The sequence below is a fragment of the Bubalus kerabau genome, chromosome 6 (genome assembly GCF_029407905.1).
Source record: "Bubalus kerabau isolate K-KA32 ecotype Philippines breed swamp buffalo chromosome 6, PCC_UOA_SB_1v2, whole genome shotgun sequence".
In the NCBI taxonomy this organism is placed as follows: Eukaryota; Metazoa; Chordata; class Mammalia; order Artiodactyla; family Bovidae; genus Bubalus; species Bubalus kerabau.
Window position 1 is genome coordinate 113,649,098 of NC_073629.1, and position 24,835 is coordinate 113,673,932.

Here is a 24,835-nt window from a genome sequence, read left to right on the forward strand (position 1 = left end):
ACATTACAGACCAGGGGCTGGGAGTGACTACCAGAGACTATGATTTCCAAAAAGAGTGAGGTCTGGCGTGCAGTGCACCCCAGATTCTCCTACCTGTCCCAGTGCTGACAGGTCAGTGACTGAGACCTCCACCTTGGGGACCTGGGGCTAACACAGCTTCAGGAGAATGGTGGTCCCAGGGGCACCCACGCCTCAGGGCAGCCTATCTGATGGAGACACTAGAAGGGCCCAGTCATTTTTCTTCCTCTTTAAAAAAAAAAAAAAATGCACCTCACAGCTTGTGGGATCTTAGTTTCCCAACAGGTATTGATCCCGGGCCCCCGGCAGTGAGAGCTCATTAACTACTGGACCACCAGGAAATTCCCTTCTTTCTTTTTCTTTTTTTCTTTTAAGGGAAAAGAGAAGATTTCTTAACAAAACCTAGCATTCCCTTCACACAGACCACCAATGTCAGCTCCTTGGTTCCTATCCCAAAGACTGTGCATATGATGTGTATGAAAACACATGTGTCCACATATACCCACACATAGACTTGTGCATTTGCAAAATGCGATCATACTGCACACACCATCCTGTGACCTTGTTCAGTCACAGTCTCTACCTTCCTCGTCCAGTAATTTCCATGCTACCTGTCTGAGGTCAAATAACAAATATATTCCAGGGGCTCTTCCCAACTCAGGGATTGAACCCGGGTCTCCTGTATTGTAGACAGATTCTTTACTGTCTGAGCCCCTAGAGAAGCCCCAACAAACATATTACTGACACATAATTAGATTATATTCAGATTTTCCCAGTGGGCCCAAAATGCCTATGCATCCTGTTTATTCAATGGGGACCACACGGTACATCTGGATGTTGAGTCCCTTAACTGTCTTTTAATCCAATGCATCTCTTTTCTGTGACATTTACTTCACTTTCTACATTCATCTGGTAGCTTTCTTGTGGTCTCATCTAGCTATTCTTTGTATGTCCTACAAATGAGAAGTGATGTCTAAAGGCTTGATGGATTCCAGCTGTCTCAAGATGATACATCACAGTGGTTGACACTTTGGAGATGCTAAGATTGACTTCAGACCACGCCTGGTCAGTCCCCCAATTATGTGGTTGCAAAAGGCTTGCACCTTGTGAAGTCTTGATCCATATGGCATCACTTTGGTGTCATAGGAACAGACATTTCCTCTTCAACTCTTCACATAATGGTTTTGACACCAGTAGTAAAAAGTCACCGCAGATGGTGACTGCAGCCATGAAATTAAAAGACGTTTACTCCTTGGAAGGAAAGTTATGACCAACCTAGATAGCATATTAAAAAGCAGAGACATTACTTTGCCAACAAAGGTCCGTCTAGTCAAGGCTATGGTTTTTCCAGTGGTCATGTATGGATGTGAAAGTTGGACTGTGAAGAAAGCTGAGCACTGAAGAATTGTTGGTTTTGAACTGTGGTGTTGGAGAAGACTCTTTAGAGTCCCTTGGACTGCAAGGAGATCCAACCAGTCCATCCTAAAGGAGATCAGTCCTGGCTGTTCTTTGGAACGACTGATGATAAAGCTGAAACTCCAATACTTTGGCCACCTGATGCGAAGAGTTGACTTATTGGAAAAGACCCTGATGCTGGGAGGGATTGTGGGCAGGAGGAAAAGGGGACAACAGAGGATGAGATGGCTGGATGGCATCACCGACTCGATGGACATGAGTTTGGGTGAGCTCCGGGAGTTGGTGATGGACAGGGAGGCCTGGCGTGCTGCGATTCATGGAGTTGCAAAGAGTTGGACACGACTGAGCAACTGAACTGACCGAAAGAATCCTCATCTGAGTCTATAACGTCATCAGTGTTTTACAATGTTAAGCTTTACTGTTATTCAGCTCTGGTGAGATCAATGGCTCAGAAGATATTATCATTAAAAAGATAGTTTATTACTTACAGTTCCCCAAAGTGTGGCAGGCCACCCATGGAAGCACCAGGGGCCAGTCAGGTGGTAGAAGGATCAAGGAGAAAACATGGGCAAGAGGTTTTTTGTGGTTTCCCTGAGAAAGAACTGGCGAGACAAGATAAGCAGACTTACGATGGGCTCTGGGGTGCAGAGGCTGTCTCTAGTCTGACACCTGGCCCCAGGGTGACTGATGGGGGCAAGGCAGTAATGGTTCAGAGTGTGAGACCCCCAGCAAAGCAGGAAAGGAGGCCTTTGGTGTGTTCACATCCTGGGTGGGCTGATACGGATGTGAAAAACAGTCACTAGGAAAAAGCCCTGGGATGGCAGTCTCTCCAGGGTCAGCAAAGCCCCAGGTGTCAAAGCATCAAAATTATAGAAAATAAAAAGGCACAATTAATACAGTCAGAGTTTGTCAAGTGGTGTTTTTCTATCACTCTCTTTACATTTCTTAGCTGACATTCCTCCATTAAAATTTTTAAAAATTGGGACTTCCCTGGTGGTCCAAGGGTTAAGACTCCCTGCTCCCAGGGAATCCTGGTTTGATCCCTGGTTAAGGAACTAGATCTATTTATCTAGATATATTTTTAAATTTTTATTCTCAAAGAATTTACCAATTTCAGCTGTTGCCAGCCAGCATACTGTTGCAATCCAGTGACTCATTGATTTTCTCCAAGCTTATGGAGGCCCCTATTCTAGATACTGGAGATGGGAGAGGAACTAAATAGTCAAGAATCTCTTCAGTCCTGGAACCTACAATCTAACAGTGGTGGGGTGGGGGACAGACAATAAACAAGAAATTAATCAGTTCTCCTCTATGTTAGATGGTGGTAGGTGCTACAGAAGAAGGGAATGCCGAGGAGGAGGACAGAAGTGTTGGATGGGGTGGTACACCAGGATATAGATGGACAGGGTGATAGTGACGTCAAGACTCAAAGGACTCAAAAGACTCAAAGGAATAAAGGGAATGAGCCGAGTGGGGAAAGTGTTCCAGAAGAAGAAACAGTAGGTACGAAGGCCCTGAGGCAGGTTTGAAGAAAAGCCAAGAGGCCCGCTGACAGGAGCAAAGTGAGCAAAGTTATGAAAAGGGGACCCAGATCATGCAGGGTTTAGATGGGAAGCCAGTGGGGTGTTTCAGTAGATACTAACACCCCAAACATCAGAACTGGCTTTCTGCTTAGACTGGCTTCATTTCGAGACACCAGCTCAAGTCCAAAACACACACGTGTTAGTGGCCACACTATCCCCTGCATTCATTCCCTGAATATTCTGTTCCAGGCACTGGAATATAAACAAGGGAAACAAAACAGCATGGGGTCCCTGACCTCATGGAGCCTAGAGTCAAGTATGAGACAAGAGACCATAAAATTATCTTGCAGACAAGCATCAAATGCAGAAGAGCCTCCAACCTAGTCTGGAGGTGGGGGAAGGCTCCCCTGAGGAGGTGACTCTTGAGCCGGAGTCTGAAGGGTGGAAAGAATCAAGGAGTATGGGAGAGGAGGGTGGTTCCAGGCAGAAGCAATGATGGGTGTGCATTGCAGGGAGATGGGGAAGGGCAGGCAGAGGCTGGAGTGTGTGGCTTTAAAGTTCTGTACCTAGGACTCCCGTGGGGGTCCAGTGGCTAAGACTCCACCTCCCAGTGCAGGGAGTCCAGGTTCGATCCCTGGTCAGGGAACTAGATCCCACGTGCTGCAACTAAGGCTGAAGATCTCACAACTAAGACCCAGTGCAGCCAAATAAATAATTTTTTCAAAAATGAAGTTCTGTGCCTGTAGCTGAGAACAAGGTGAGATGCTAAGCGGGAGGGTGGCTACTCAGGGCTTGGAAGGATGTACTTAGACAGCAGGAGACATTATAGTCTGGGAAAGCCGAGGGGCTGGTGTGGACCCTGCGGGGGTGGGAGGACTAGACTGATGCAGAGGACGCCGGGGGCAAAATTGTCAGGACTCATGACCTAATGGATAGGACACAGGGAGGAGGAGAAGGACAGCACCTGTTTGGCTTGCGTAACACCAGGATTCATCTTGAGGTTGACATTTCTCCTTGACCTTTTTGTCTCTATCCCCACCCCCAAGGTTGCATTAGCTGCCTGCTGAGTTTAATCAAGTTGGTTGAGCTCTGGAAAATCCCTTCTCCTGGTGATAGCGGGAGGAAGGGATAATCAGTCTATTTCCAGAACCCAAAGTGGGTTAAGATAGAAAGTAGCTTTAGTCTAGCTGTCATCCCTCCCCCCCATCCCCCACCCTCCCTGCTCAAGCTGTTTGGCTCCTGCGGGCCCATCGTGAGCCCCTCTGGAGGGAGACTGAGAGGCCCTTGCCTAATGCTGAGAACTGCTGAAGCTACCATTCCGTCCGCCTCAGCACTAATCCAGTTACCACTCTGCTCCTTCAATGGGATTTGGCTTCTAGACACTGAGATGTGGGTGCGGGGCACCCTCTCCCAGTTCCCTACAAATCCCCCTGAGCGGTCAGCCAGGGCCCGTGTGGAGTTGTCTGGGTAGACGGAACAGGGGTTGGCTGTCTGCTCACCCTGGAGGGCACACACACTTTCTCCCCACCTCCTGGGCCCTCCCGGCTGGTCGCACAAGGTACGTGACCATCCTCCAGCAAAGCCTTCTCAGAACCTTGGGGCAGGCCAGGAAAGAGCCAGGACCAGGGAGACTGGCATCTTCGTGCAGTCAGTCTGACCCAGTTACTTTCCACGGACATTGCTTGTTAGGGAAACTCTGAAGGCGTTGAATTTCAGACAGCTCGGACAGCCTCTTTGTTGTGGATAGAGCTGGGGATGGTGAGAGAGAAACTTTGCTTAGTGTGAATTGCTGAGCAGAACTTTTAGGGGATTTAACGGATTTTTCAAATGATATTCATGAAGTGGTTAGGTTGTGGTTTGCAGGAACTTTTTCTGCCTTAATTGCCATGATACATCGTCAAGATAGAATTTTAAAATCAATCTGGCTTACTGTGATGATACCAAAGCTTAGTCTCAAAGTAAAACCTTCTCATGGGAATCCATCTGAAGTGAGTTTTACCAAGAAGTGAGGTTTGCTGGTGAGGCTTACTAAGAAGTGTTTGAGGCTTATCAAGAAAAAATAAATACCTTTAAAAAAAAAAAAAAAAGAGCTCACTAGTGAAATACAAACCAGACAAAGGCCTTATTGAGTCAAACGTGGATATCGAGGTAGAAGGGAATGTCTGATGCCTGCACAGTATCTCACAAGTAGGTTTTATTCCGATAATGTTCTAGATGTTATATTTAGGATGGCTCTATCTTTCTGCAGCCCTGTAACACCTGACGTACACCCTAAAGTGGAAGAAACTGCCGGGGACAGTTAACACGGCAGCCAGTATGAAGGCCAATAAGCCCGCACCAAACCACGTTATCTTCAAGAAGATCTCCCGTGATAAATCGGTAAGTGGGGCAGATGTGAGAGGCTTGAGTGATGATTTTTTTTTTTAAGGAGCTTTTTGAATAGATGGGATCAATATCAAAACCCTGTGAGGTCAATGGAAGCGATGTGAGTGTCATCCATCTCTGTCTGCTGGATGATAGATGAGATGTAAAGGGATGACTTGCAGAAATAGTACTTCTCTTCAATCTCAACAAGACTTCAGCCCCAGGACCCTTCATTTTCTCCTGATCTCTCAGTGCCCAATCCCTCTCCTCCAATTTTACTCTTTTTCTAGCCTTGAACCCTTGACTTACATTTCAGACATTGTTTTGGTAATGCCTATAATTTACTTGGGCCTTTTTCTATCGTCTTGCCTACCTGCCTGGGGAGAGCGCTGATGCTGGGTCATGCAATTCTCTACCATCTGGCACCCACCCCAGGCGTCAAGCTCTCAACCCTAATGGGCCTCCAGGACCACTGGATGAGGGCGCGTCTCTCGAGGCTCCACAGTGCTCACTGTGGCTGCACGGCCACCAATACCCTGGCACCCTGCATACCCGGCAGAGGTGATGCCACTGTTGGCTCCATCAGGGGGATGGTAGGTGGTCTAGATGTGCCTGTGAACTTCCTGGCCTGGGAGACCCAATTGAGGGCCCACCCCACAGCCTCTGTGGATGGTGTCTCCTTGCACGGCTCGATGGATTCTCAGGGCTGACAGTCTAGTTCTGTGCCATCCATTGCAAGCTGCACTTGTAATTTTAAATTTTTCTATTAGCCATGTTAAAATGGTAAGAAGAAACAGGGAATTCATTTTAATACTACATTTTATTTAACCCAGTATAACCAAAAGCTATCATCTCAACATGTAAACAGTATAAAAAGTATTGATAACACTTGTTTGTTCAGTCACCAAGTTATGTCTGACTTTGCAGTCCCATGGACTACAACACGCAAGGCTTCCCTGTCCTTCACTATCTCCCGGAGTTTGTTCAATCTCATGTCCATTGAGTCAATAATGCCATCCAGTCATCTCATTCTCTGTCACCCCCTTTTCCTTTTGCCTTCAGTCTTTCCCAGCATCAGGGTCTTTACCAATGAGTCGGCTCTTAGCATCAGGTGGTTGAAGTATTGGAGCTTCAGCTTCAGCATCAGTCCTTCCAATGAAGATTGATGACATATGTTAAATTTATTTTCTAAGTTGTTGAGACCTGGTATGCGTTCTACATTCACAGCACATGGCAATTTGGCATGGCCATATTTCAAGTGTTGATGGCCACCAGCAGATAAATATTGGAGGATGTGGACCTAGGTCATTCTTCTGGTTGACTCCTGAAGCCTACACTGGGCCTGAAAGAAACTCTCGGAAGCTTCTCATGCCTCACGGGCTCTGCACAGACACTCTCCCCTTCCCCTCTCCTCTCCTCCCTGAGGATCTACATCACTTCCATCCAGTCGTCTGATTCTTCAGGGTGACAAGTCAGGTACCCCGCAATCTTTCATCCTCCCAACTCTCTTCCAACTTGTGTCTTTCCAGTGAACTTTATCTTGACTTCCGGCAAAAGAAGAGAGAAATCACTCCTGCTGGGCATTATCACTTTCTGACTTTTTCCTTACTCCCACCTAGCTAGACCTCCATTGACCTAGGAAACTTAGAATTTTTGTATTTAGGAGGAAAAAATGATTCATCCACGACTCTCTCCGTATTAGGATCATTCCCACTGCAAGTCTTTGTCTGGCCTCGGGCGCGGTGTGCCAGGGCCCTGGGTCAGTTTCTCTCCGAATCTCTCCACTCCTCAGTCTTCTACGATCTTCATCCTCTGGCTGGTGGCAAGACGGCTGCCCCAGCTTCAGGGAACTCACCTTCACTTCCTTCCAGAAGGAAAAGGCTGTTGATTCCTGGGGTCTCTTAGGGTGAGGAGGTATTTCTCCAGAAGACTTCTCTTTACCTTGTTGGTCAAAACTGATTACATGCCCACCTTCAGCCCATCCTGAGCCAAAAGAGTGGGAGCAGGCCATTCAAGAATCATCCTTCATGATGGATATTAACTAAATTTATTGTGGCTATTCAGTTCAATTCAGTTCAGTCACTCAGTCGTGTCCGACTCTTTGCAACCCCATGGACTGCACGCAACACACAAGGCTTCCCTGACCATCACCATCTCCCGTAGTTTACTCAAACTCTTGTCCACTGAGTTGGTGATGCCATCCAACCATCTCATCCTCTGTCGTCCCCTTCTCCTCTTGCCTTCAATCTTTCCCAGCATCAGGGTCTTTTCAAAGGAGTCGGCTGTTCGCATCAGGTGGCCAAAGTATTGGAGTTTCAGTTTTAGCTTATAGCTTTGTGGCTATGGCTTTGTGATTTACACATACATCATTATATTGTACACCTTAAACTTAAACAATATGTCAATTATATCTCAGTAAAACTGGGGAGGGGAGGAAGAACGATCCTCTGGGGTGGCCTTCTTAACACAACCGCTTGGGGATGGTGCGCCCTGGATGTGATGATCGGTGACTGTTATCCAGGAAGATGGTGTGCGTGGCTGTCAGATGGGTAAGCAGCAGACTGGCTGGAGCCTCGCCTTGTCCACCCCACTCTCTCCACCTGCTCCTGTCTCTTCTCCTCGTTTGCAGTTGTGGCAGAGGACGTGCTATTGCTTCCACTGAGGTTCATGCTACTTACAGCCTGGGTCGTGGCCCACCACCTCCTCTGGGTCCTATCCCAAAGCCTCCTCCCTCTGGGGCTATCTCTCTTTCTCTACCAGTACCATCCTAAGCATGACAACAAGGACTGACCTCATGCATCTTAAACACAAGAAAAAGAACAGCAAATGCCCCTTGACCCCATCTCCTTTCTAGCTCTCCTTCCTTCACAGCAAAGCTTGAAAAAGAGGAAGACATTCTCTGTCCCCCTACCGTCTCCCTTCCTGTTCATTCCTCAGTTCGCCCTCCTCCCGACCACTTTCAGCTGCCTACCTGGCTTTCCTCTCGCCAACCCCTTCTCCACTTTGCTGCCAATGCAACCAGAGCCTCAGTGTTCTCCTCCATATAACGGGCTTAATCCCTAGCCCATAAAGTAGTTGTGAGGATTAAATGAAATAATGTGCTCCATGTACTTAGCTTGGCGCCTGGTACAGGACAAACACCACGTACCCCTTATTACAGGCCTTTCATCCTGTTTCAAATGCTTCCACATCCTCCTGGAATCTTTAGGGTCTGGTCCTATAAGACCCTTTCTGGCCGTTTGCATCCCCATTTGGTGGCTACGCACCTGCAGGTGAAACTGTAGGCAGTTCCAGAAGCATTTTTTTGGCTCTGGGCTTTTTACATGCTGAGTTTTTTTTTTCACCCAGAAAGCATCCTTTCACTATAACCCACCCCCAGCACCTGGTTATGATCAGGTGCTTCAATATCAATCACACAAATAACCTGGAAGCCACGGAGATACACTCCTGGATGACCGCTACAAGGGAGCAGATATAGGAGATTATTTAATGCCAACAGAAATTATTCTAAGTGTCCACGGAAAGAGACATATGAATTTCAGAGGCTTGGGGAAGAGGGAGCTAGCCAGGATCCATGCATTCACTCACTGATGCACTTAGCAAATGTTGATTAAATTCCTGCCTGTACCAGACACTGCGCTAGACATGGTGATGGCTGAAAGATGCGTGAGAGAATTCTTACCACCACGGTCACAGTGCCATGGCTTAAGGTGGTGGGTGGTGGTGAATCCAACCCACGCTCTCCCACAGATGGGGTTGGTAAAGGGACCTTTGCTGCCAGGGGCGTTGAAACGGACAGGACAAGGGCTGGGAGATGGTTATTCCTCCCCAGCCAGGACGCCTTCCCCGCTTCTTCAGGTGTATCTGTATAGATGCTCACCTGATAGGATTTCAGGGACGCCAGAACATCTGCCTCTTGCTGAGTCCAGAAATTCTTCTAACAGTGAGGAGAAACATTTCAATCACAGTGAGAAATGAAAGGTTCAGTGTGCAAACAGCTGACAGGAGCCTCATGCATATAAGCGTCACTTTCCACTAAAGTATCAGCAACGAATCCACCAAGTTTGCCTGGTTGACAGCAGACCTGGGCTTGGTGGGAAAAGGCGAGGAGAACAGGGTCTTCCCGAAGAGATGGGAAGAATTCCTTGGAGCAGTTTCGGAGGCTGAGAAAAGACCACACCTTGCCTGCAGTCCATCGTCTCTGCCTACAGCCTTGCCTACAGCCAAGCAGGGCGAGAGGAGGACAGGGAGGCCGAGCAGCAGTGCCAGGCGCCTCCCCTTCTCCAAACAAGGGCAAATGTTTCCGTTGTTGCTGTTTTTCCCTCTTCCGTTGTTGCTGATTTTTAACATGAATACCTTTGGGTACTTTGACCACTGAGAACCCATCTCTGTTCTCACAGGTGACCATCTACCTGGGGAAGAGAGATTACATAGACCACGTTGAACGAGTAGAGCCTGTGGGTAAGTCGAGTTTGGGGTGAGATTGTTTTTAATGTATTTATTTATTTTTTGCTTGCTCACAGGCTTTCTCTAGTTGCCGCGAGCAGAACTCCTCTCTAGTTGCTTCTCATCTTGGTCCTTCTCTGGTTGTGGAGCACGGGCTCTAGGCACGTGGGCTTCGGTAGCTGCAGTTTTTGGGCTCAGTAGTTGTGGCACATGGGCTTTAGTTACTCCCCGGCATGTGGGAATCTTCCCAAACCAGGGATAGAATCAGGGTCCCCTGCGTTGGCAGGCAGATTCTTATCCACTGAACCACCAGAGAAGGTCTAGGGTGAGATTTTAATGCTGGTTTTCCTTTAAGTCACCAGACATCTACTAGTTTTGTGTTTGTTTTTTTTTTAAATCTGACTTTGTTAACAATCTAATCAAAGAAATGCAAATTAAAACATCATCCAGGCGCCACCGGCTGATTGGAGACAATTTTACAGAGCATGAGAGAGACAAAGGACTCATCTCTGGAGTATATAAAGAAAGCTCAAAACTCACCAGTTTAAAGAGAAAACAAGATCCAATTAGGAAATAGACAAACAAAATGAAAAGACATTTCATTGAAGAAAATATATGAGTGGCACATGAGCACACAGAAAAATGTTCAACAACAACAAAAGAAGAAACATGTTCAACAGCATTAGTCGTTAGGGAAATGCAAATTAAAACCACAATGAAATATCATTATATGCCCGTCGGAATGACTAAAATCAAAAACAGTGACAATACCAAATGCTGGAGAGAATGTGGAGACACTGGATCACTCAGGCATTGCTGGTGGGAATGTAAAATGGGACAGCCACTCTGGAAATCAGGTTGGCAGTTACTTTAAAAGCTAAACATATGCTTATTATATGACCCAGTTTGCGTTCCTGGACATTTATCACGGAGAAATTAAAGATTACGTTCACACAAAAACTTGTATGTGATTGTTCACAGCAGCTTTATTTGTCACGGCTCCAAACTAGGAAGAGCCAAAATGTCTCTCAAAAGGTGAATGAGGTTAAACACGCTGCGGCACGTCCATGCCTTGGGATGCTACCCGACAGTGGAAAAGAATGAACTACCAGGGACTTCCCTGGTGGTCCAGTGGTTAAAACTCTGGGCTTCCACTGCAGGGAGCATGGTTTCCATCCCTGGTCAAAGAATTAAGATCCCACGTGCCACAATGCACCATCAATTTTTTTTTTTTTGCACCATCAATTTTTAAAAAAAATTTTTAACTTAATTTTAAGTAAAAAAAAAAAAAAAAAGAATGAACTACCAACCCATGCTACAGCTTGTAAGTGTCAGGGCACTGTGATGAGTGGAAAAGGCCAATCTCAAGAGGCCGTATGCTTTACGATTCCATTTTTATAACATCTTAGAGATGACAACATTATAGAAAAGGAAAACTGAATAGTGGTTTCAGGGGGCTAAGGTTGGTGGGGGGAGGTAGCTGGGTGTGATTACAAAGGCTCAGCCCCGGAGGGAGATCGTTACGGTGAGGGGACAGTTCTGTGTCCGGACTGCCGTGGTGCTAACACAAAATCTCCATTTGATAAAACGACTTAGAACTATACACACACTGTACCCATGTCGACTTCCTAGTTTTGAGATTGTATGCAATTATCTAAGATGTAACCATTGGAAGAAACTGGATAAGGGATACATGGGGACCTCTCTGTGCTATCTTTGCAGCTTCCTGTGAATCTATAATTACTTCAACTCAAATTGTTCTTTGTTTTTTTAAAAAAAAGAGTGTAAAAGACTGGCAATTTAGGCAGTATGATGAGCATGTCCTTCAGCAATGTCCTTTCTAGAAGGTCATTTGGCAGTTATACTATCAAAAGCCACATTCAATTCTACCATGGATAGAGATTTATCTTTAAGGATGTTCATTGTGATTTAATTATAATGGGGAAAATCAGAAACATCCTAAATGCCCTAACAAGAGAAGCTTGATTAAATAATTTATAATACATCTGTTCATTGGAGCAAATGTGTGGCCATTTGCTCCAATTTAAATGATTAATACATACTATGTGAGTGTGTGTGTGTGTGTGTGTGAATAGATGTTTGCAATATACAGTTGAGTGAGGAAAGCAGTGAGCTGAACGGTATAATAGGATCTCATTTTTTTTTTTAGTGAAAACTTTTCCATAAATGCATTTAATCTGGATAAATCATTCTGCATGAATATCTCAACAATGGGTGTGTGTCTCTGGGTAGTAGAAATGGGGTGACTTTTTTCCCCTTTGTTTACTTCCGTTTCTAAGGTTCCCGTAACGAACATGGATTCCATGTGATGTTCACACACACACACACACACACACACACTTCAGGAAGTCTCCAGCCTCCTCCACGTCCTCCACGCTCACTGTTCTCTCTCTCTTGGTTTAGATGGTGTCGTGCTGGTGGATCCTGAGCTCGTGAAGGGCAAGAGAGGTGAGGGGTGCTCCTCTACCCTCCAGGGAGTGGGGGTCTGGTCTCGGCTCGCAGCAGGAAGGGGATGTGTGTGTGTGGGTGTGCAAGAAGAGATGGGGAAGCCCTTGCACACCCATTCTCACTGCCAGCGCCTCGGGCCTCTCATCCACACTCCCTCGTAGGATCCTCTGGACATGGGCTCCGTCCTCACCAGAGCCCGCTGTCCACATCTCCCAGAAGGAGGTGGAAACTCAGGGAAGCCGCTTGCTCGAACCGACCAGATAAGGGACGGCAGACGGAGCCCGGAGCCCAGGGCTACCCCTCCGCAGACTGCATGCTCACGCCCTCTCCACCGTGTCCTGTGGTTCCATGTCCAGGCAGACTCACAAGGGCTCCTTTCTGAGTTTACCTGAAAAGCGAGGAATGGAGGCTGCTGGAAGGCAGAGTTTTTTTTATGCTGACTCGGGTGGTTCTTGGCTTCCCAGGTGGCACTTGGGGTGAAGAACCTGCCTGCCAGTGCAGGAGATGTCGGAGACCTGGGTTCCATCCCTGGGTCGGAAAGATCCTCTGGAGGAGTGCATGGCAACCCACTCCAGTACCCTTACCTAGAGAATCCCCGTGGACAGAGGAGTCTGGGGGGCTATAGTCCATGGGGTCGCAAAGAGTTGGACTGAAGTGACTTAGCACACGCTGGTGGTTCTGGACCACAGCAGCACAGCACGCTCGGTGATCTCTGGCTGCTGTGAAGTGTGTGGCAAGGAATTTGATGCTAATAACGGTTGTGTAAATTAAATGAGAGCCCATCTGAGTTATCACTCAGTTCCATTCAAAAAATGTGCCTCTTAGAGTTGTTGCTGTCGGCAACCCATAAGGATTGTTCCTACCCCTAGATGTGCTCTGGAGTATGTCAGTTGTAGGGCCCTCAGCATCCCGGGGACAGGGCAGAAACAGGCTGACAACTGCCCTCCTCTGCTTTCTCCAAAGAGCCCTGCTCCTCTCTTACACCAGGAGGAGCCCAGTTCCAGCCCTGAAAGCCCATGCGCTTGGCCAGGAAAGCATTTCCCGGAGAGGCAGGCATAAATCCAGGTCATCTCTAGGCACCTTGTTCCTACAAATGTCGGCTGAGGGATAAGCAAGTGATCAGTGACTCTTCTGAGCTTAGCGCCGAGGGCACTTATCCTTGAAGCGGACACAGACAAAATCCTCAACCCACGGCTCCCAAGGACGTGGGTGGACGTGCTTTCCGTTCAAGCACAGGGCACCTCGTGCGGTTATTTACCACATTAACGATAGCTGTAAACAGTCCACCCTCAAAACACATGTCGTTCAGTCGCCAAGTCATGTCTGACTCTTTGAGATCCCATGGACTGCAGCATGCCAGGCTTCCTGTCCCTCACTATCTCCTGGGGTTTGCTCAAGTTCATGTTCACTGAATCACTGATGCCATCCAGCCATCTCATCCTCTGTCGCCCTCTTCTCCTCCTACACAAGACATGTAGTCTCATATAATTCCTCTGGTCTGCCGGGGGCACCATTTACATCCGTCTAACCACAGTGAATTTTCACAAGTGCGGCTGATTTAGAGAAATCTCGATGAAGTTTCCGAGCCATGTGAAAAGGCGGATTTCCTCTGGGACTTGGTTTCATCTCTCCACCTGGTCCCTAAGCGCTAGCTCACTCCCCTCGCGGCCATGCCCAGATCAGGCAGTCCTTTCCCTAGCTCTGTTTCCCCTCTGCTTCTCACCTTCGCTCTCAACTCTAGACAGACCTCCCATCCTCAGACCCCGAGTGACCTCACCCTGCTGAAAAGCCTCCTGAGGTCCCTGAGCTGGTGGATCAAGAGGGAAAGTGGGGAGGATGTGGGAAGCAGTGGAGTCAGGAGACAAAACCTGGCCCCTCTGAGGGGCCTCGCCGCCCTCTAAGCCAGCCCTTTGGAGTAATTAACGCAAGCCAGAGGGAGGGAAGGGCCAGCTGGGTGGTGAGGTCCCCAGGTCCCATCCCCTCGGGATGCTGAAGGTCAAATGCCGAGACCCGAAGGCAGGCAGTGTCAGCCCAGGCAGGGGTGCCGGGCCAACCGACCGACTGGCCAAGCGCACCCTTCTTGTCTCTCTCCAGTGTATGTGTCTCTGACGTGTGCCTTCCGCTACGGCCAGGAAGACATCGATGTGATTGGCCTCAGCTTCCGCAGGGACCTCTACTTCTCCCAGGTCCAGGTGTTCCCTCCCGTGGGGGCCTCGGGCGCCACCACGAGGCTGCAGGAGAGCCTCATCAAGAAGCTGGGGGCCAACACCTACCCCTTCCTGCTCACGGTGGGTGACATTGCGCCCCCCCCATCCCCACCGCTGCACTGGTTCCTTCCGCCTCCAGCACGTTGTGATGTGACCGGTGGCCAAGGAACGGGGCCAGAGTAATGGCTTCACATACGCGGGCCTTCAAATTGCACCCTTCTAGAACTGAGGAAATTCTAGATTGCCTGGGCTGTCATTGTCTTTTTTTTTAAGTCCTTGAAAATAGCCTCCTAGCCTTTGAAGGCACCGTTTCAACCTACAGTTTAAATATTTAAACTGCATCCGACCACCTAATTATACGTGCGTGTCACGCCTTCACTCTATAAAAAGAAAGAAGTGCCCCTCGGTTGGCCCTGAGGAGTTTCTAAGCAGGCAAGAGTTCCCCGTGAGCCAGGAGATCTTAGTGAAATGAGATCCTGTCTGTAGCCTTGAGCACAGCCTGGGGGGGTCACGGAAGAGAAATCCCTGGTGGAACCGAGGGACCCTGGGGCCAGAGTGCCCGCCTCTGATGACTCCATCCTGGACTCACTGTGGGGGTAGCTACCCTCTTCACTAGCATGTTTATGGGTCTTAAGATTACATATTCCTCCAAAGTTATACAGTTCAGGCTTAAAACGGCAGGAGATTCTGACACAAGCTACGACAAGAATGAACCTTGAAAATGTGATGCTAGGTGAAAGAAACCAGTCGCCTAAGGACAAATGCTGTGTGATTCCACTTACATGAGGGATCTGGAGGAGTTAAATTCATGGAGACCGAAAGTAGAAGGGTGGTCTCCAGGGCATGGGAGAGGAGGGAATTGGGGAATTGATGTTTAATGGGTACAGAGCTTCTGCTTGGGATGACAGAAAAGTTCTGGAAATCGATGGTGGGGACCATTGCAGGGCAATGTGAATGTCCTTAATGCTGCTGAACTGTATGCTTAAAATAGTAAGGTTTATGTTTTGTGTATATATGTACTATATGTGTATACATTACATATATAATACATACATATATATATGTATTTATGGGCTTCCTTGGTGGCACTAGTGGTAAAGAATCTGCCTGCCAATGCAGGAGACACAGGAGACTCAAGTTCAAGCCCTGGGTCAGGAAGGTCGCCTGGAGGAGGAATGGCAACCCACTCCAGTATTCTTGCCTGGAGAATCCCTTGTTCAGAAGAGCCCGGTGGGCTGCAGTCCATGGGGTCACAAAGAGTCAGACACGACTGAGCGTGCATGCATGGTGGAATACACGTGGAATAACATTCTCTGAAAGAAATGATCTGTTGTTTCTCCCCACAGTTTCCTGACTACTTGCCCTGCTCGGTGATGCTGCAGCCAGCTCCGCAAGATGTGGGCAAGGTTGGTTCCAGAATGAATCCCAGGGATTCATTCATTCCTTCAAAGGACTTTCTAAAATAGCCTCTTTTTTTTTTTTTTTAACAATCTGTTTTATTTATTTATTCTTTAATTTTAAACGTTTTATTTTGTATTGAGGTATAGCCAATTAACAAGCAAGGTTGTAACACTTGAGCCTCTTGTTGTGGAAGAGTTCAGACACACCCCAAAGTAGAGAGAGCGGATAACAAATGAGTCTATCACTCGCCTTGGGCATTTCCTAACCAGGAGCAGCCCTGTGAGTGAAACAGACGGTCTCTCTCCTCCCTGAGAAGGCTTGTGAGCTGGTCTAGGAGCACGCACAGGAGCTGGTCAATATGAATTGAGAGAGAAGTGATAAGCGTTTCACAAGGAAGGAACAGCACGTGCTGCAGGTAGACAGGTGGGAGAGCTCGGCTTGGGCGGGAAGCGGCATGGGGTGGGTGTGGAGCGGCGCAGCGAGAACACAGGGCTAAGAACTCCGAGTGCTGGTGGGTATGGATGCTTATTTATTTTCAAGCTAGGTTTTAGTGTTGTTGAGAGTCCACAGTTTCACAGGACTAGTAGGACTGCGACTGACATGCTAGCTGGTGGAGGGCCCATCCCCACGCTGGTGCCCCCATGCCCACCCCGTCATGTTAACACAAGAGAGAAGGAGGTTAACGCGGGGTGGGGGATCATGCTGGGGCCAGGTGGGGAGCGGGCAGAGGGGCCAGCAGATGCATCTGTTCCACCCATGCAAGATTGTTTAATTTTGTTGATTTAAAATTCAGGAGCTTCTCTCCAAGTTCCATTTCCAGCTTCTCTTCAGAAGTTGGAAGAGCTGCCAGCGCCAGGTCCCCTGGCAGCCTGGCCATGCTTGGCTGCAGCCGCAGAGCAGCTGCCCGCCGGGGTCGGGCGTTGGAGCCCCAGCAGGGGTATCCATGGGCCCCCACGGGCCCTGGGAGCACTGCGCCTGTCCCCCGGCTTCAGGCAGTGGACCGTCAGTAACATACACGCATGGCCACTTCCGAGGGCAGCTGACTGAGGGTGGGCTGGATGCCATGAGAGGCGGAGGGAGGCGAGGACAAGTCAGGATGCCTGACTCACCCTCTGCAGCTGCTGGTGGGGCACGTCCTGCAGGCTGGTGCCCTTTGCTGGGGCCTCAGGGCCCCTGGCACTCTCCTTGCACTAATGCCATTATTTCATCATGAGTACACTTCCAGATCTAGTCTTTATTTTTTTAAGGTTTTTTTTTTTTTTTCAATGTGGACCATTTTTAAACTATTTATTAAATCTGCTACAATAGTTAAAATTTTTTTATTTTATTTTTCGGCTGTACTGGGTCTTCGTTATGGCCTGTGGGCTTAGTTGCCCCGTGGCATGTGGGATCCTAGCTCCCCACTCAGGGATCGAGCCCATACCCCCTGCAATGGAAGGCGAAGTCTTAACCACTGGACCGCCAGGGGTGTCCCCAGATCTAGTCTTACTGGTGCAGCTCTGAAAAGCAGATGGCTGATGTAGAAAAAAAAAAGTGCCACGAAACATCCCCCCGAGTGAGCTGTGACCCCATCCAGCTCTGGAAGGGAGGTGCAGACCGCAGCCCTGTCTCATCTCTTGCCCCCTTGCAGAGCTGTGGGGTCGACTTTGAGATCAAAGCATTCGCCACGCACAGCACAGATGTGGAAGAGGACAAAATTCCCAAGAAGTAAGAGTGTGGCTGTGGGAATAGGTGAGGGGTCTGGGGTTAAGGGGTGGGGGTAAGAAATCGGCCCTCACTTTATGTTTGCGAGACGGACTCTTCCCACTAGGCTGGTGTAGTGGGAACCGGGTGAGGACCATCGGGAGGGACCATCTACACATGGGGTGGGCGTCCATGGCTGACCATCTAGTGGGAAGGCAGCAGAAAATGACAGGAGCGTTCAACCTCATGGGTTCGTGTAAGCTCCTGAAAGCCTCCACAGCCCCTTGAGTTTCCTTCTTCTTTTGCATTTTGTTGTGGTGGTGGTAACATACACATAACACAAAGTTGACCATTTTAACCATTTTCAAGGGTACAGCTCAGTGGCATTAAACATAGTCATTACCTTGTATAACCACTTGTATACTGTCTGCTATCTATATATAGCATTTGGGATATATATGATAATACATATGGGAGATATATATATATATATATGATGATATATCTATCCTGAATGCTATATAAATGATGATAGCATTTGGGAAATATCCCCAAACTATCTGTATCCCAAATGCTATCATCACCCCAAACAGAAACTCTGCCCACTAAGTAGTGACTCCTGTCCTCCCAGGCCCTGGCATTCATTTTCCTTGTTCCTGAATAAGGTTTCCAACTGTGCCCTCAACACTTGCCCCTCATACTCAGCATTCACAGTCAGAGGACGCCTGTACCGAATGGCGATGACAAGGCATCAGATTCGTAGAGAGTTCTGAAACGTAACATAGGCACACATTCCCACCACAGCTTCACCTCAGAGGAGCCCGAGCCGGGGTCCTCACAGAGGTTGAGAGGGGCCCGCAGAGAGCAGATGGGTCCACACCACCCGCCAGGCCCCGGCCCCCAGACCTGACCCGGCTACCAGTCCTTCTGCATCTATCGGGAACATCCCCGAGGGATCCTAGCCTGGGGATGAGGCGGGGGGCGGGGGGCGACCTGGTGGGCCATCCCGAGGAGGCCCAGGTGCTGATCCTGGGACTGTCCGTGACGTCTCATCTGCAGGAGCTCCGTGCGTTTGCTGATCCGGAAGGTACAGCACGCGCCACGCGATATGGGTCCCCAGCCCCGAGCCGAGGCCTCCTGGCAGTTCTTCATGTCGGACAAGCCCCTGCGCCTCGCCGTCTCGCTCAGCAAAGAGGTGACTGTGGAGCCGGCCTGCGGGGAGCCTGCCCGGGCCCTCAGCTGGGGGTGGGCTGCGGGCAGTCTTGGGGGTAGTGGTAAATACCGACCTATGAGGATGACTGAACTTTTTCATAACTTGGAGTCAGTGAAGGTGACCCTTAGACTAGGGCCAAACTGGCTTGCATTCTACTTATCATGGGTCCTGGCAACCTGGGGGAGGTTTGTCCCCCCATCCCCCATCGCTGCTTCAGGGAGCCTCTTAGTGCGGCCTCAATGGGTGTTACAAATTGTTTGCTTCCCTCAAACTGAAGTTGGGCAGTAATGGTAAGGGGATGGCTGTGTCACGTGTGAATGTCATGGCCAAGAAAGGTGAAGAACCACTGGCCAGGGCTGTCTCCGGTCCCTCTGGTCAACAAGAGTCACACACACATTGACAGAAGCCCAGCAGACCGTATGTGTGTGTGTGTGTACATGCGTGTGTGCATGCATGTGTGTCTATGCAAGCATGCATGAGTGTGCATGTGTGGTGTGCTCACATGTGTGTGCATGTATGTCTGCACGTGCATGCGTGCATGTGTGTGCATGCACGTGTGTGTGTGTGTGTGTGTGTGTGTGTCCAAAAACATGCCGTCTGGTATAACGCAGAGTCACCACTGGACCAGCTCCACCTCTGCCCCCTCACCACATTCTCCTCTCTTTTCACTCATTCTGCCCCAAATAACTTCATAATCCCACTCAAGCGCCCTGGGGCCAGCTCTGCGTGACACTCAGGACTCAGGCGTTGTGGCTGGAGCCCATGCCATTGCCTCAGGCTCCCACACACAGTGCAGAGCCTGCTCCAGACACATCCCCACAGGAGCCACGATGCCTTCACCTTGCCTTCCTCAAAAGCGTGGGAATTCAGCCACTTTGCCTCCAGTTGAAGGACTGGGATGAGTTTAGAAAGACATGACCAGGCTCTCTTCCCCTTTTCTGTCCCATCTGCTAACTTCTTCAGATCTATTACCACGGGGAACCCATTCCTGTGACCGTGGCCGTGACCAACAGCACAGAGAAGACAGTGAAGAAGATTAAAGTGCTAGGTAGGACCTTCTGCTCCAGGCTGGATGGCAGAGCCTTCCAAGTCCCCAGTGGCCATGTTTCCTGGGTCTCTCCTCTGGTTCTCTCAGGCCCTCCTGGGTCCTTGGAACCTCCCGTTTGTCTCTGTTGTCAGGGCAGCAGGACCTTAGAGGAGGAGGTCCCTTAAGTGTCCTCTCTGTAGCCTCCTGCCCAGCTTAGAGCCATCTTCCATCCTGGGACAACACCCCCGACAGGACGTCTTCCCGTCCTTCCTTGTCTTGCCTTCCTGGAGGGTCCAGGTCTGAGGGGGGAGGGAGGAGGGGGAGGGTTTCCTTTCTGCACAGAGTAGTGGGAGGGACCTAGCCTGGGAACCCTGGGCTCCCCTGTGGGCTCGTGCTGTGCACATCCTTTCAGAGTCCAGCGGGCAGTCGCAGCAGGGCTTCCTGGTCTACCTTCCCGGGTTTCGTGACCTGTTGATTGAGCGCACTGGACATGCTTTGTAAATGGTCATCCCCACTGTCACTGCTGCTGCTGTGTCACCATGTAATGGCCCGGCCTCCCGTATATTCGGGAGAGGGGCCTCTGACTTACTGGTCCACTGGTCCAGCACACTGCCTCAGGTCCAAGGGCGTCAGAGTGAGGGGGGATGCTCCGTGAACTCGGTCTCATGTGGGCGAAGTAAAAAGACGTGATAGAATGACCTGGAAGGGAGACCTGTCCGTCCACTTCTCCCTCAGGCCCTTGATGACTGAGACAGAGTTAGGGTGACCAACCATCCTGGGTTAACCAGGACCAAGGACCAAGGACTTCCAGTGCTAAAACAGGCCAGTCCCAGGCAGACCAGGACAGCTGGTCACCTAAGTGTCATCCACTACGTTCCTCTCTCCCTCTTGTCCATCGTAGATAAGGCTCAGGAATCGGATGCACTCATACTGAAATATTCTAGATTTTTCTTAATGCTAACATACATGTTTACATTAAGGCTTTGTTTTTATGTGAGTTTAAGTCTTTAAGTCTCTGTAGGACCTGGCGTGATTTATTTAGCATGTTGTATGTAGCATTCCATATGGTATTTCACAAAGCAGCAGGATGGAGAAAGTACCATTTGATAATTATTTTTTAAGTTGTTTCTCAAAATTTTATGAATACTAACACCTGAACCCCTAATGTTTGAAAGAAGCTGTTGAATTTCTGAAGCCAGATATTGAGAACTTTGTATAGGCCAAGCGCTGTGTTGATCAGTTCACACAAATTATTTCTTTTGATTCTCAAATTTGATTTGCATGGAAATTAAAAATCATCTTTCTGAGGACTTCCCTGGTGGTTCAGGAAGCTCCATACTTCCATTGCAGGAGGTGTGGGTTCAATCCCTGGTTGGAGAAATTATTCATGCTACAAGGTGTGGCAAAAAAAAAAAAAAATTAAAAATCACCTTTTTAATCATCATAACAACTATATAAGTTAGATGCAGTTATCACCCCCATTTTGCTAATGGGGAAATTGAGGGTCAGGGAAGTTCAGTAACTACCCCAGCGCTGATGGCTAGGCAGGGATTTGAGCCCAGGTAGTCTGGCCCCAAAGCCCACCTTCCTATCCACCACACCACACTCACAAACAATCGTGTGCTGCATGGTTCACCAGGCAAGAATACTGGAGAGGGTTGCCATGCTCTCCTCCAGGGGATCTTCCCGACCCAGGGATGGAACCTGCCTCTCTTAGGTCTCCTGCATTGGCAGGCGGGGTCTTTACCACTAGCGTTGCCTGGGAAGCCTGGCCTGAGGCCAGAACAGGAATCTCAGCCTTAAAGCTGAGCCTGAGAGGTGCACTCAGATGGCCATTAGAGAGGGAAGGCCAACCAGGTCCCCGGAAGGCAGCATGCAGGACCCCACACCGAGCCTCCCTACGCTGTCCTCCCTTTGCAGTGGAGCAAGTGGCCAACGTGGTTCTCTACTCGAGTGATTATTACATCAAGCCGGTGGCTGCAGAGGAAACACAGTGAGTAGCGGGTTGGGTTTCTATTTCCTGGGCGGTTCCGGCTTCTTTGTCAAGTTCCCCTTTTTGGTCATTGCTGAAGAAGGAAGTAGAGCGGTCAGCCAGCTCCCCAGCTTGCCACGTCCTTCCCCTTTTCTCACTTCAAGGGCTGCAAAGTCACAAGAGTTCTGAGAGCTGGGTCGAACTAGGAAATGATGGGGAGCAGAAAAAGGAAGCCTGAATCGTCACAGCGGGAAGGGCTAGAGCTTTCTATTGATCCTTAAATAAGTGGGTAGGGATCGGATACTATTTCTGACCCCCAGAAGAGGTCATCAGATAACCTGTCAGCCCACATGAGGGTTCTCTATCTTTTGATCTCCACAATTTGAAAATCTGGTACCCATGACGAGGAGATTAGAATGCCATCTCAGTACTCCACCACTTGTCATGAGTGACTTTTCTCCCTCCATTAGAATAAAAATCAAATGGAAAACAAACAAACAGTAAAACCCAAATGAGAATCCTGCGATGGCTTCTTCATGGTGCAGCAAGAGACCTGACCGGTTTTGCTTTGTGCTAGGCACTCAGGTTCACAGCTTTCGGGGGTTACCAACCCCCCCCACCCTGGAAGGATCATTTGGGAAGGTGTTTTCCTGTTTTCCAAGCCCCATTGTAGGACAAAAATACTCTCATCATTGGAGGAAGGCAGTGGAGTGAGGAAAGACAGCAGATTCAGCAAGAAAACATTACATAATATTTAAAAGGCCACTTCGGGATAAACTGTTACTTAAAGCAGAACCTGGCCTGAGTTTACATCTCAGGGGAGAGAGGCAGGAAATGAACCACTGACTGCCTCCGCCAGGCCAGGCCCGGGCTCAGTTCTACTTTCAGACGTCATCCTTGCCCATATCGGTGCCTGGAAGTCTTTCTGGCTCACCTGTTGGCATGTGCCCATAGGAGGAAATGGTCCCCAGCGGAGGTTTCCCTAATATACCACATTATCCGGTCCTCTTTTCAGCTCATTTTGCATCAAAGAGTCCCAGAAAACTGGACACCATCCTCAGTACCCTCAAAAATGTGGGAGTGAAAGTGAGGCTCTGGGGGCTCTGGTGGGCAGGCCACCTGGGAACCAGGTCAGCCCTGATGCCCCAGCTGTTACCCACCATCCAGTCCCAGATCCCAAAGGTGCTGGGAAGTGGCCAGGTGGGGCTTTGGTCCAGGGTCTTGGCAGAGGCCGTCGGCCAGGGTGCAGCAGGACAGACCATGGTCCAAGCCCAGCCCAGGGGCCTCTTTCTACTGTAGTTATCTTGACAAGGTAATTTCTGCTTCTGTCACTCTGCTGCCCAAACCAAGCTTATTAAGAGAAGATTCCCCCCGGTCCCAAATGCAAAGATGTGGGCCACCTTGTCTCAAGCAGGATTCTGTAAAGGGTGTGCCCAGGAGCCTCTTGTGTGCACTTGGAGGCTAGAGAAGCTACAGCCGCCTTCAACTCCCCAGGGAGATTGAGGAGGCTGGCAGTGGGGCTGCCCGTCTGTCTGGGGGCAGGCTGAGGAAAGGGCCCGAGGCTGGCTCCTGGGCAGGGCTTCTAGGGCCCTGTCTTCTCCTGGCCAGGCACAAGGACGAAGGTTATGCCAGGAACATGGCTAGAGCCCGCCTGGGCTCTGCGATCAGAGAGCCCGTGAGGCTGCGCGGTGGCTGTTGGCATAGGCCTGGGGGCAGCTCGCGGGCGAGCGGCAGAGCCAACTCTCCAGCCTCCGACGCTGCTCTGTGAGCCGGGGACGCTGCCTGACCTGGGGAAACCACACTGAGGTGCCCTCCACTACACCCAGGCCCACGGTCTGGCAGGGCGTCCCTGTGTCTATCAGATGCTGGGGAACGCCCTGCCCGGCTGGTGATGGAGGCAATCTGGGGGAGAAAGAGCCTGTGCTACTATGAACCCCAAACCTCCCAGTCTGTCCAGCTCACGTGGGAGACTCCCAGGGCACACATTGGTCCTCCTGACCGGGACGACGCCCAGCCCGCGCTCTCTGCTGGCACTGACCAGTCGCCCTGCAGCCCATCATGTGCTTCACGGAGTCTTGGGAGGAAACTGGGTGTGGTCCCTGATCCTTGGGCCAGTCGGTCTCACTTCACCCCACAGAACATTCCAGAAATTCAGCCATGGGAGCAGGCTGAGAAATGCTCCAACGTTGCTGCCAGCCTGTTGTGAGACGTCACTCATGTTCTCCCCCTTCTCATAAGACATGCACAGCCCCTCTGGGCTGCCTTTCCCACGAGTCGCGGGGAACGTGGGTTCTGGGAACTGCGTGAGCGTACACAAGGCCTCTTGGGGGCCCCGGTGGCCTTAAGCCTGTAAGAGCAACTGGCTAAATCGGCCGTGTTTCTTCCTGCAGGGAAAAAGTGCCGCCAAACAGCTCGCTGACCAAGACGCTGACGCTGGTGCCCTTGCTGGCCAACAACCGTGAGAGAAGGGGCATCGCCCTGGACGGGAAGATCAAGCACGAGGACACGAACCTGGCCTCCAGCACCATGTGAGCCCCCGAGACTCGGTGCTGGGGGAGGTGGGGGGAAGGGGTCTGCACTCCTTCTCGTCCTAGTCCTGGGCTCACGGCTGGCACGTGGTGTGGTGGCCGGCGGTGCAAAGCCAGCACTCAGTGGCCCAAGCGGGGATCCCTCGCCCACGCCTGCTATGATGTAGTGACTGCAGCTCTGGGCTCTGGAGACAGCCTTGTGCCGAAGCCCCGCTCCCTTGCTGACCGTCTGGGCCACCCCATCAGCTGTCTGAGCAAGGACCTCAGTTTCCCCATCCGTAGGGTATGAGAGCTGACATGGATTACGGGAGACAGGCCACATCAAATGTGGGGCCCAGCACACAGCGAGTGCTCCAGAAAAGTCAGCTAGTACCTCTGAGAAGTAGCATCAGCTAGCATTGAACTGAGTGCCTCATGAAGGATGGAAACATCATTTATTCATTTCCATCTGGAAAGGTAAGGAACAGGGGATCCTGAGGGCTACGGACGTCAGCTCAATTTAAATGAAGCTAAGCACTGATCTGCTGACCCGGCTCAGAATGTTGGGCTGAATTGAGCCAGCGGATCC

The 24,835-nt window shown here is 49.9% G+C and overlaps 1 protein-coding gene across 1 annotated transcript in view; it reads left to right on the top strand.

Annotated features, from left to right (window-relative positions):
- The first annotated feature begins 5,211 nt into the window (after nt 1-5,211).
- Nucleotides 5,212-24,835, top strand: part of SAG (S-antigen visual arrestin) — a 29,734-nt gene continuing 10,110 nt past the window's right edge. The window contains exons 1-10 of the mRNA XM_055587029.1: nt 5,212-5,336; nt 9,722-9,782; nt 12,192-12,236; nt 14,331-14,524; nt 15,790-15,849; nt 17,475-17,551; nt 18,587-18,722; nt 19,704-19,788; nt 21,688-21,760; nt 24,130-24,267. Coding sequence (XP_055443004.1) covers nt 5,274-5,336; nt 9,722-9,782; nt 12,192-12,236; nt 14,331-14,524; nt 15,790-15,849; nt 17,475-17,551; nt 18,587-18,722; nt 19,704-19,788; nt 21,688-21,760; nt 24,130-24,267 — 932 coding nt within the window. The 5' untranslated portion in view covers nt 5,212-5,273. The remainder of the gene's footprint in view (nt 5,337-9,721; nt 9,783-12,191; nt 12,237-14,330; nt 14,525-15,789; nt 15,850-17,474; nt 17,552-18,586; nt 18,723-19,703; nt 19,789-21,687; nt 21,761-24,129; nt 24,268-24,835) is intronic.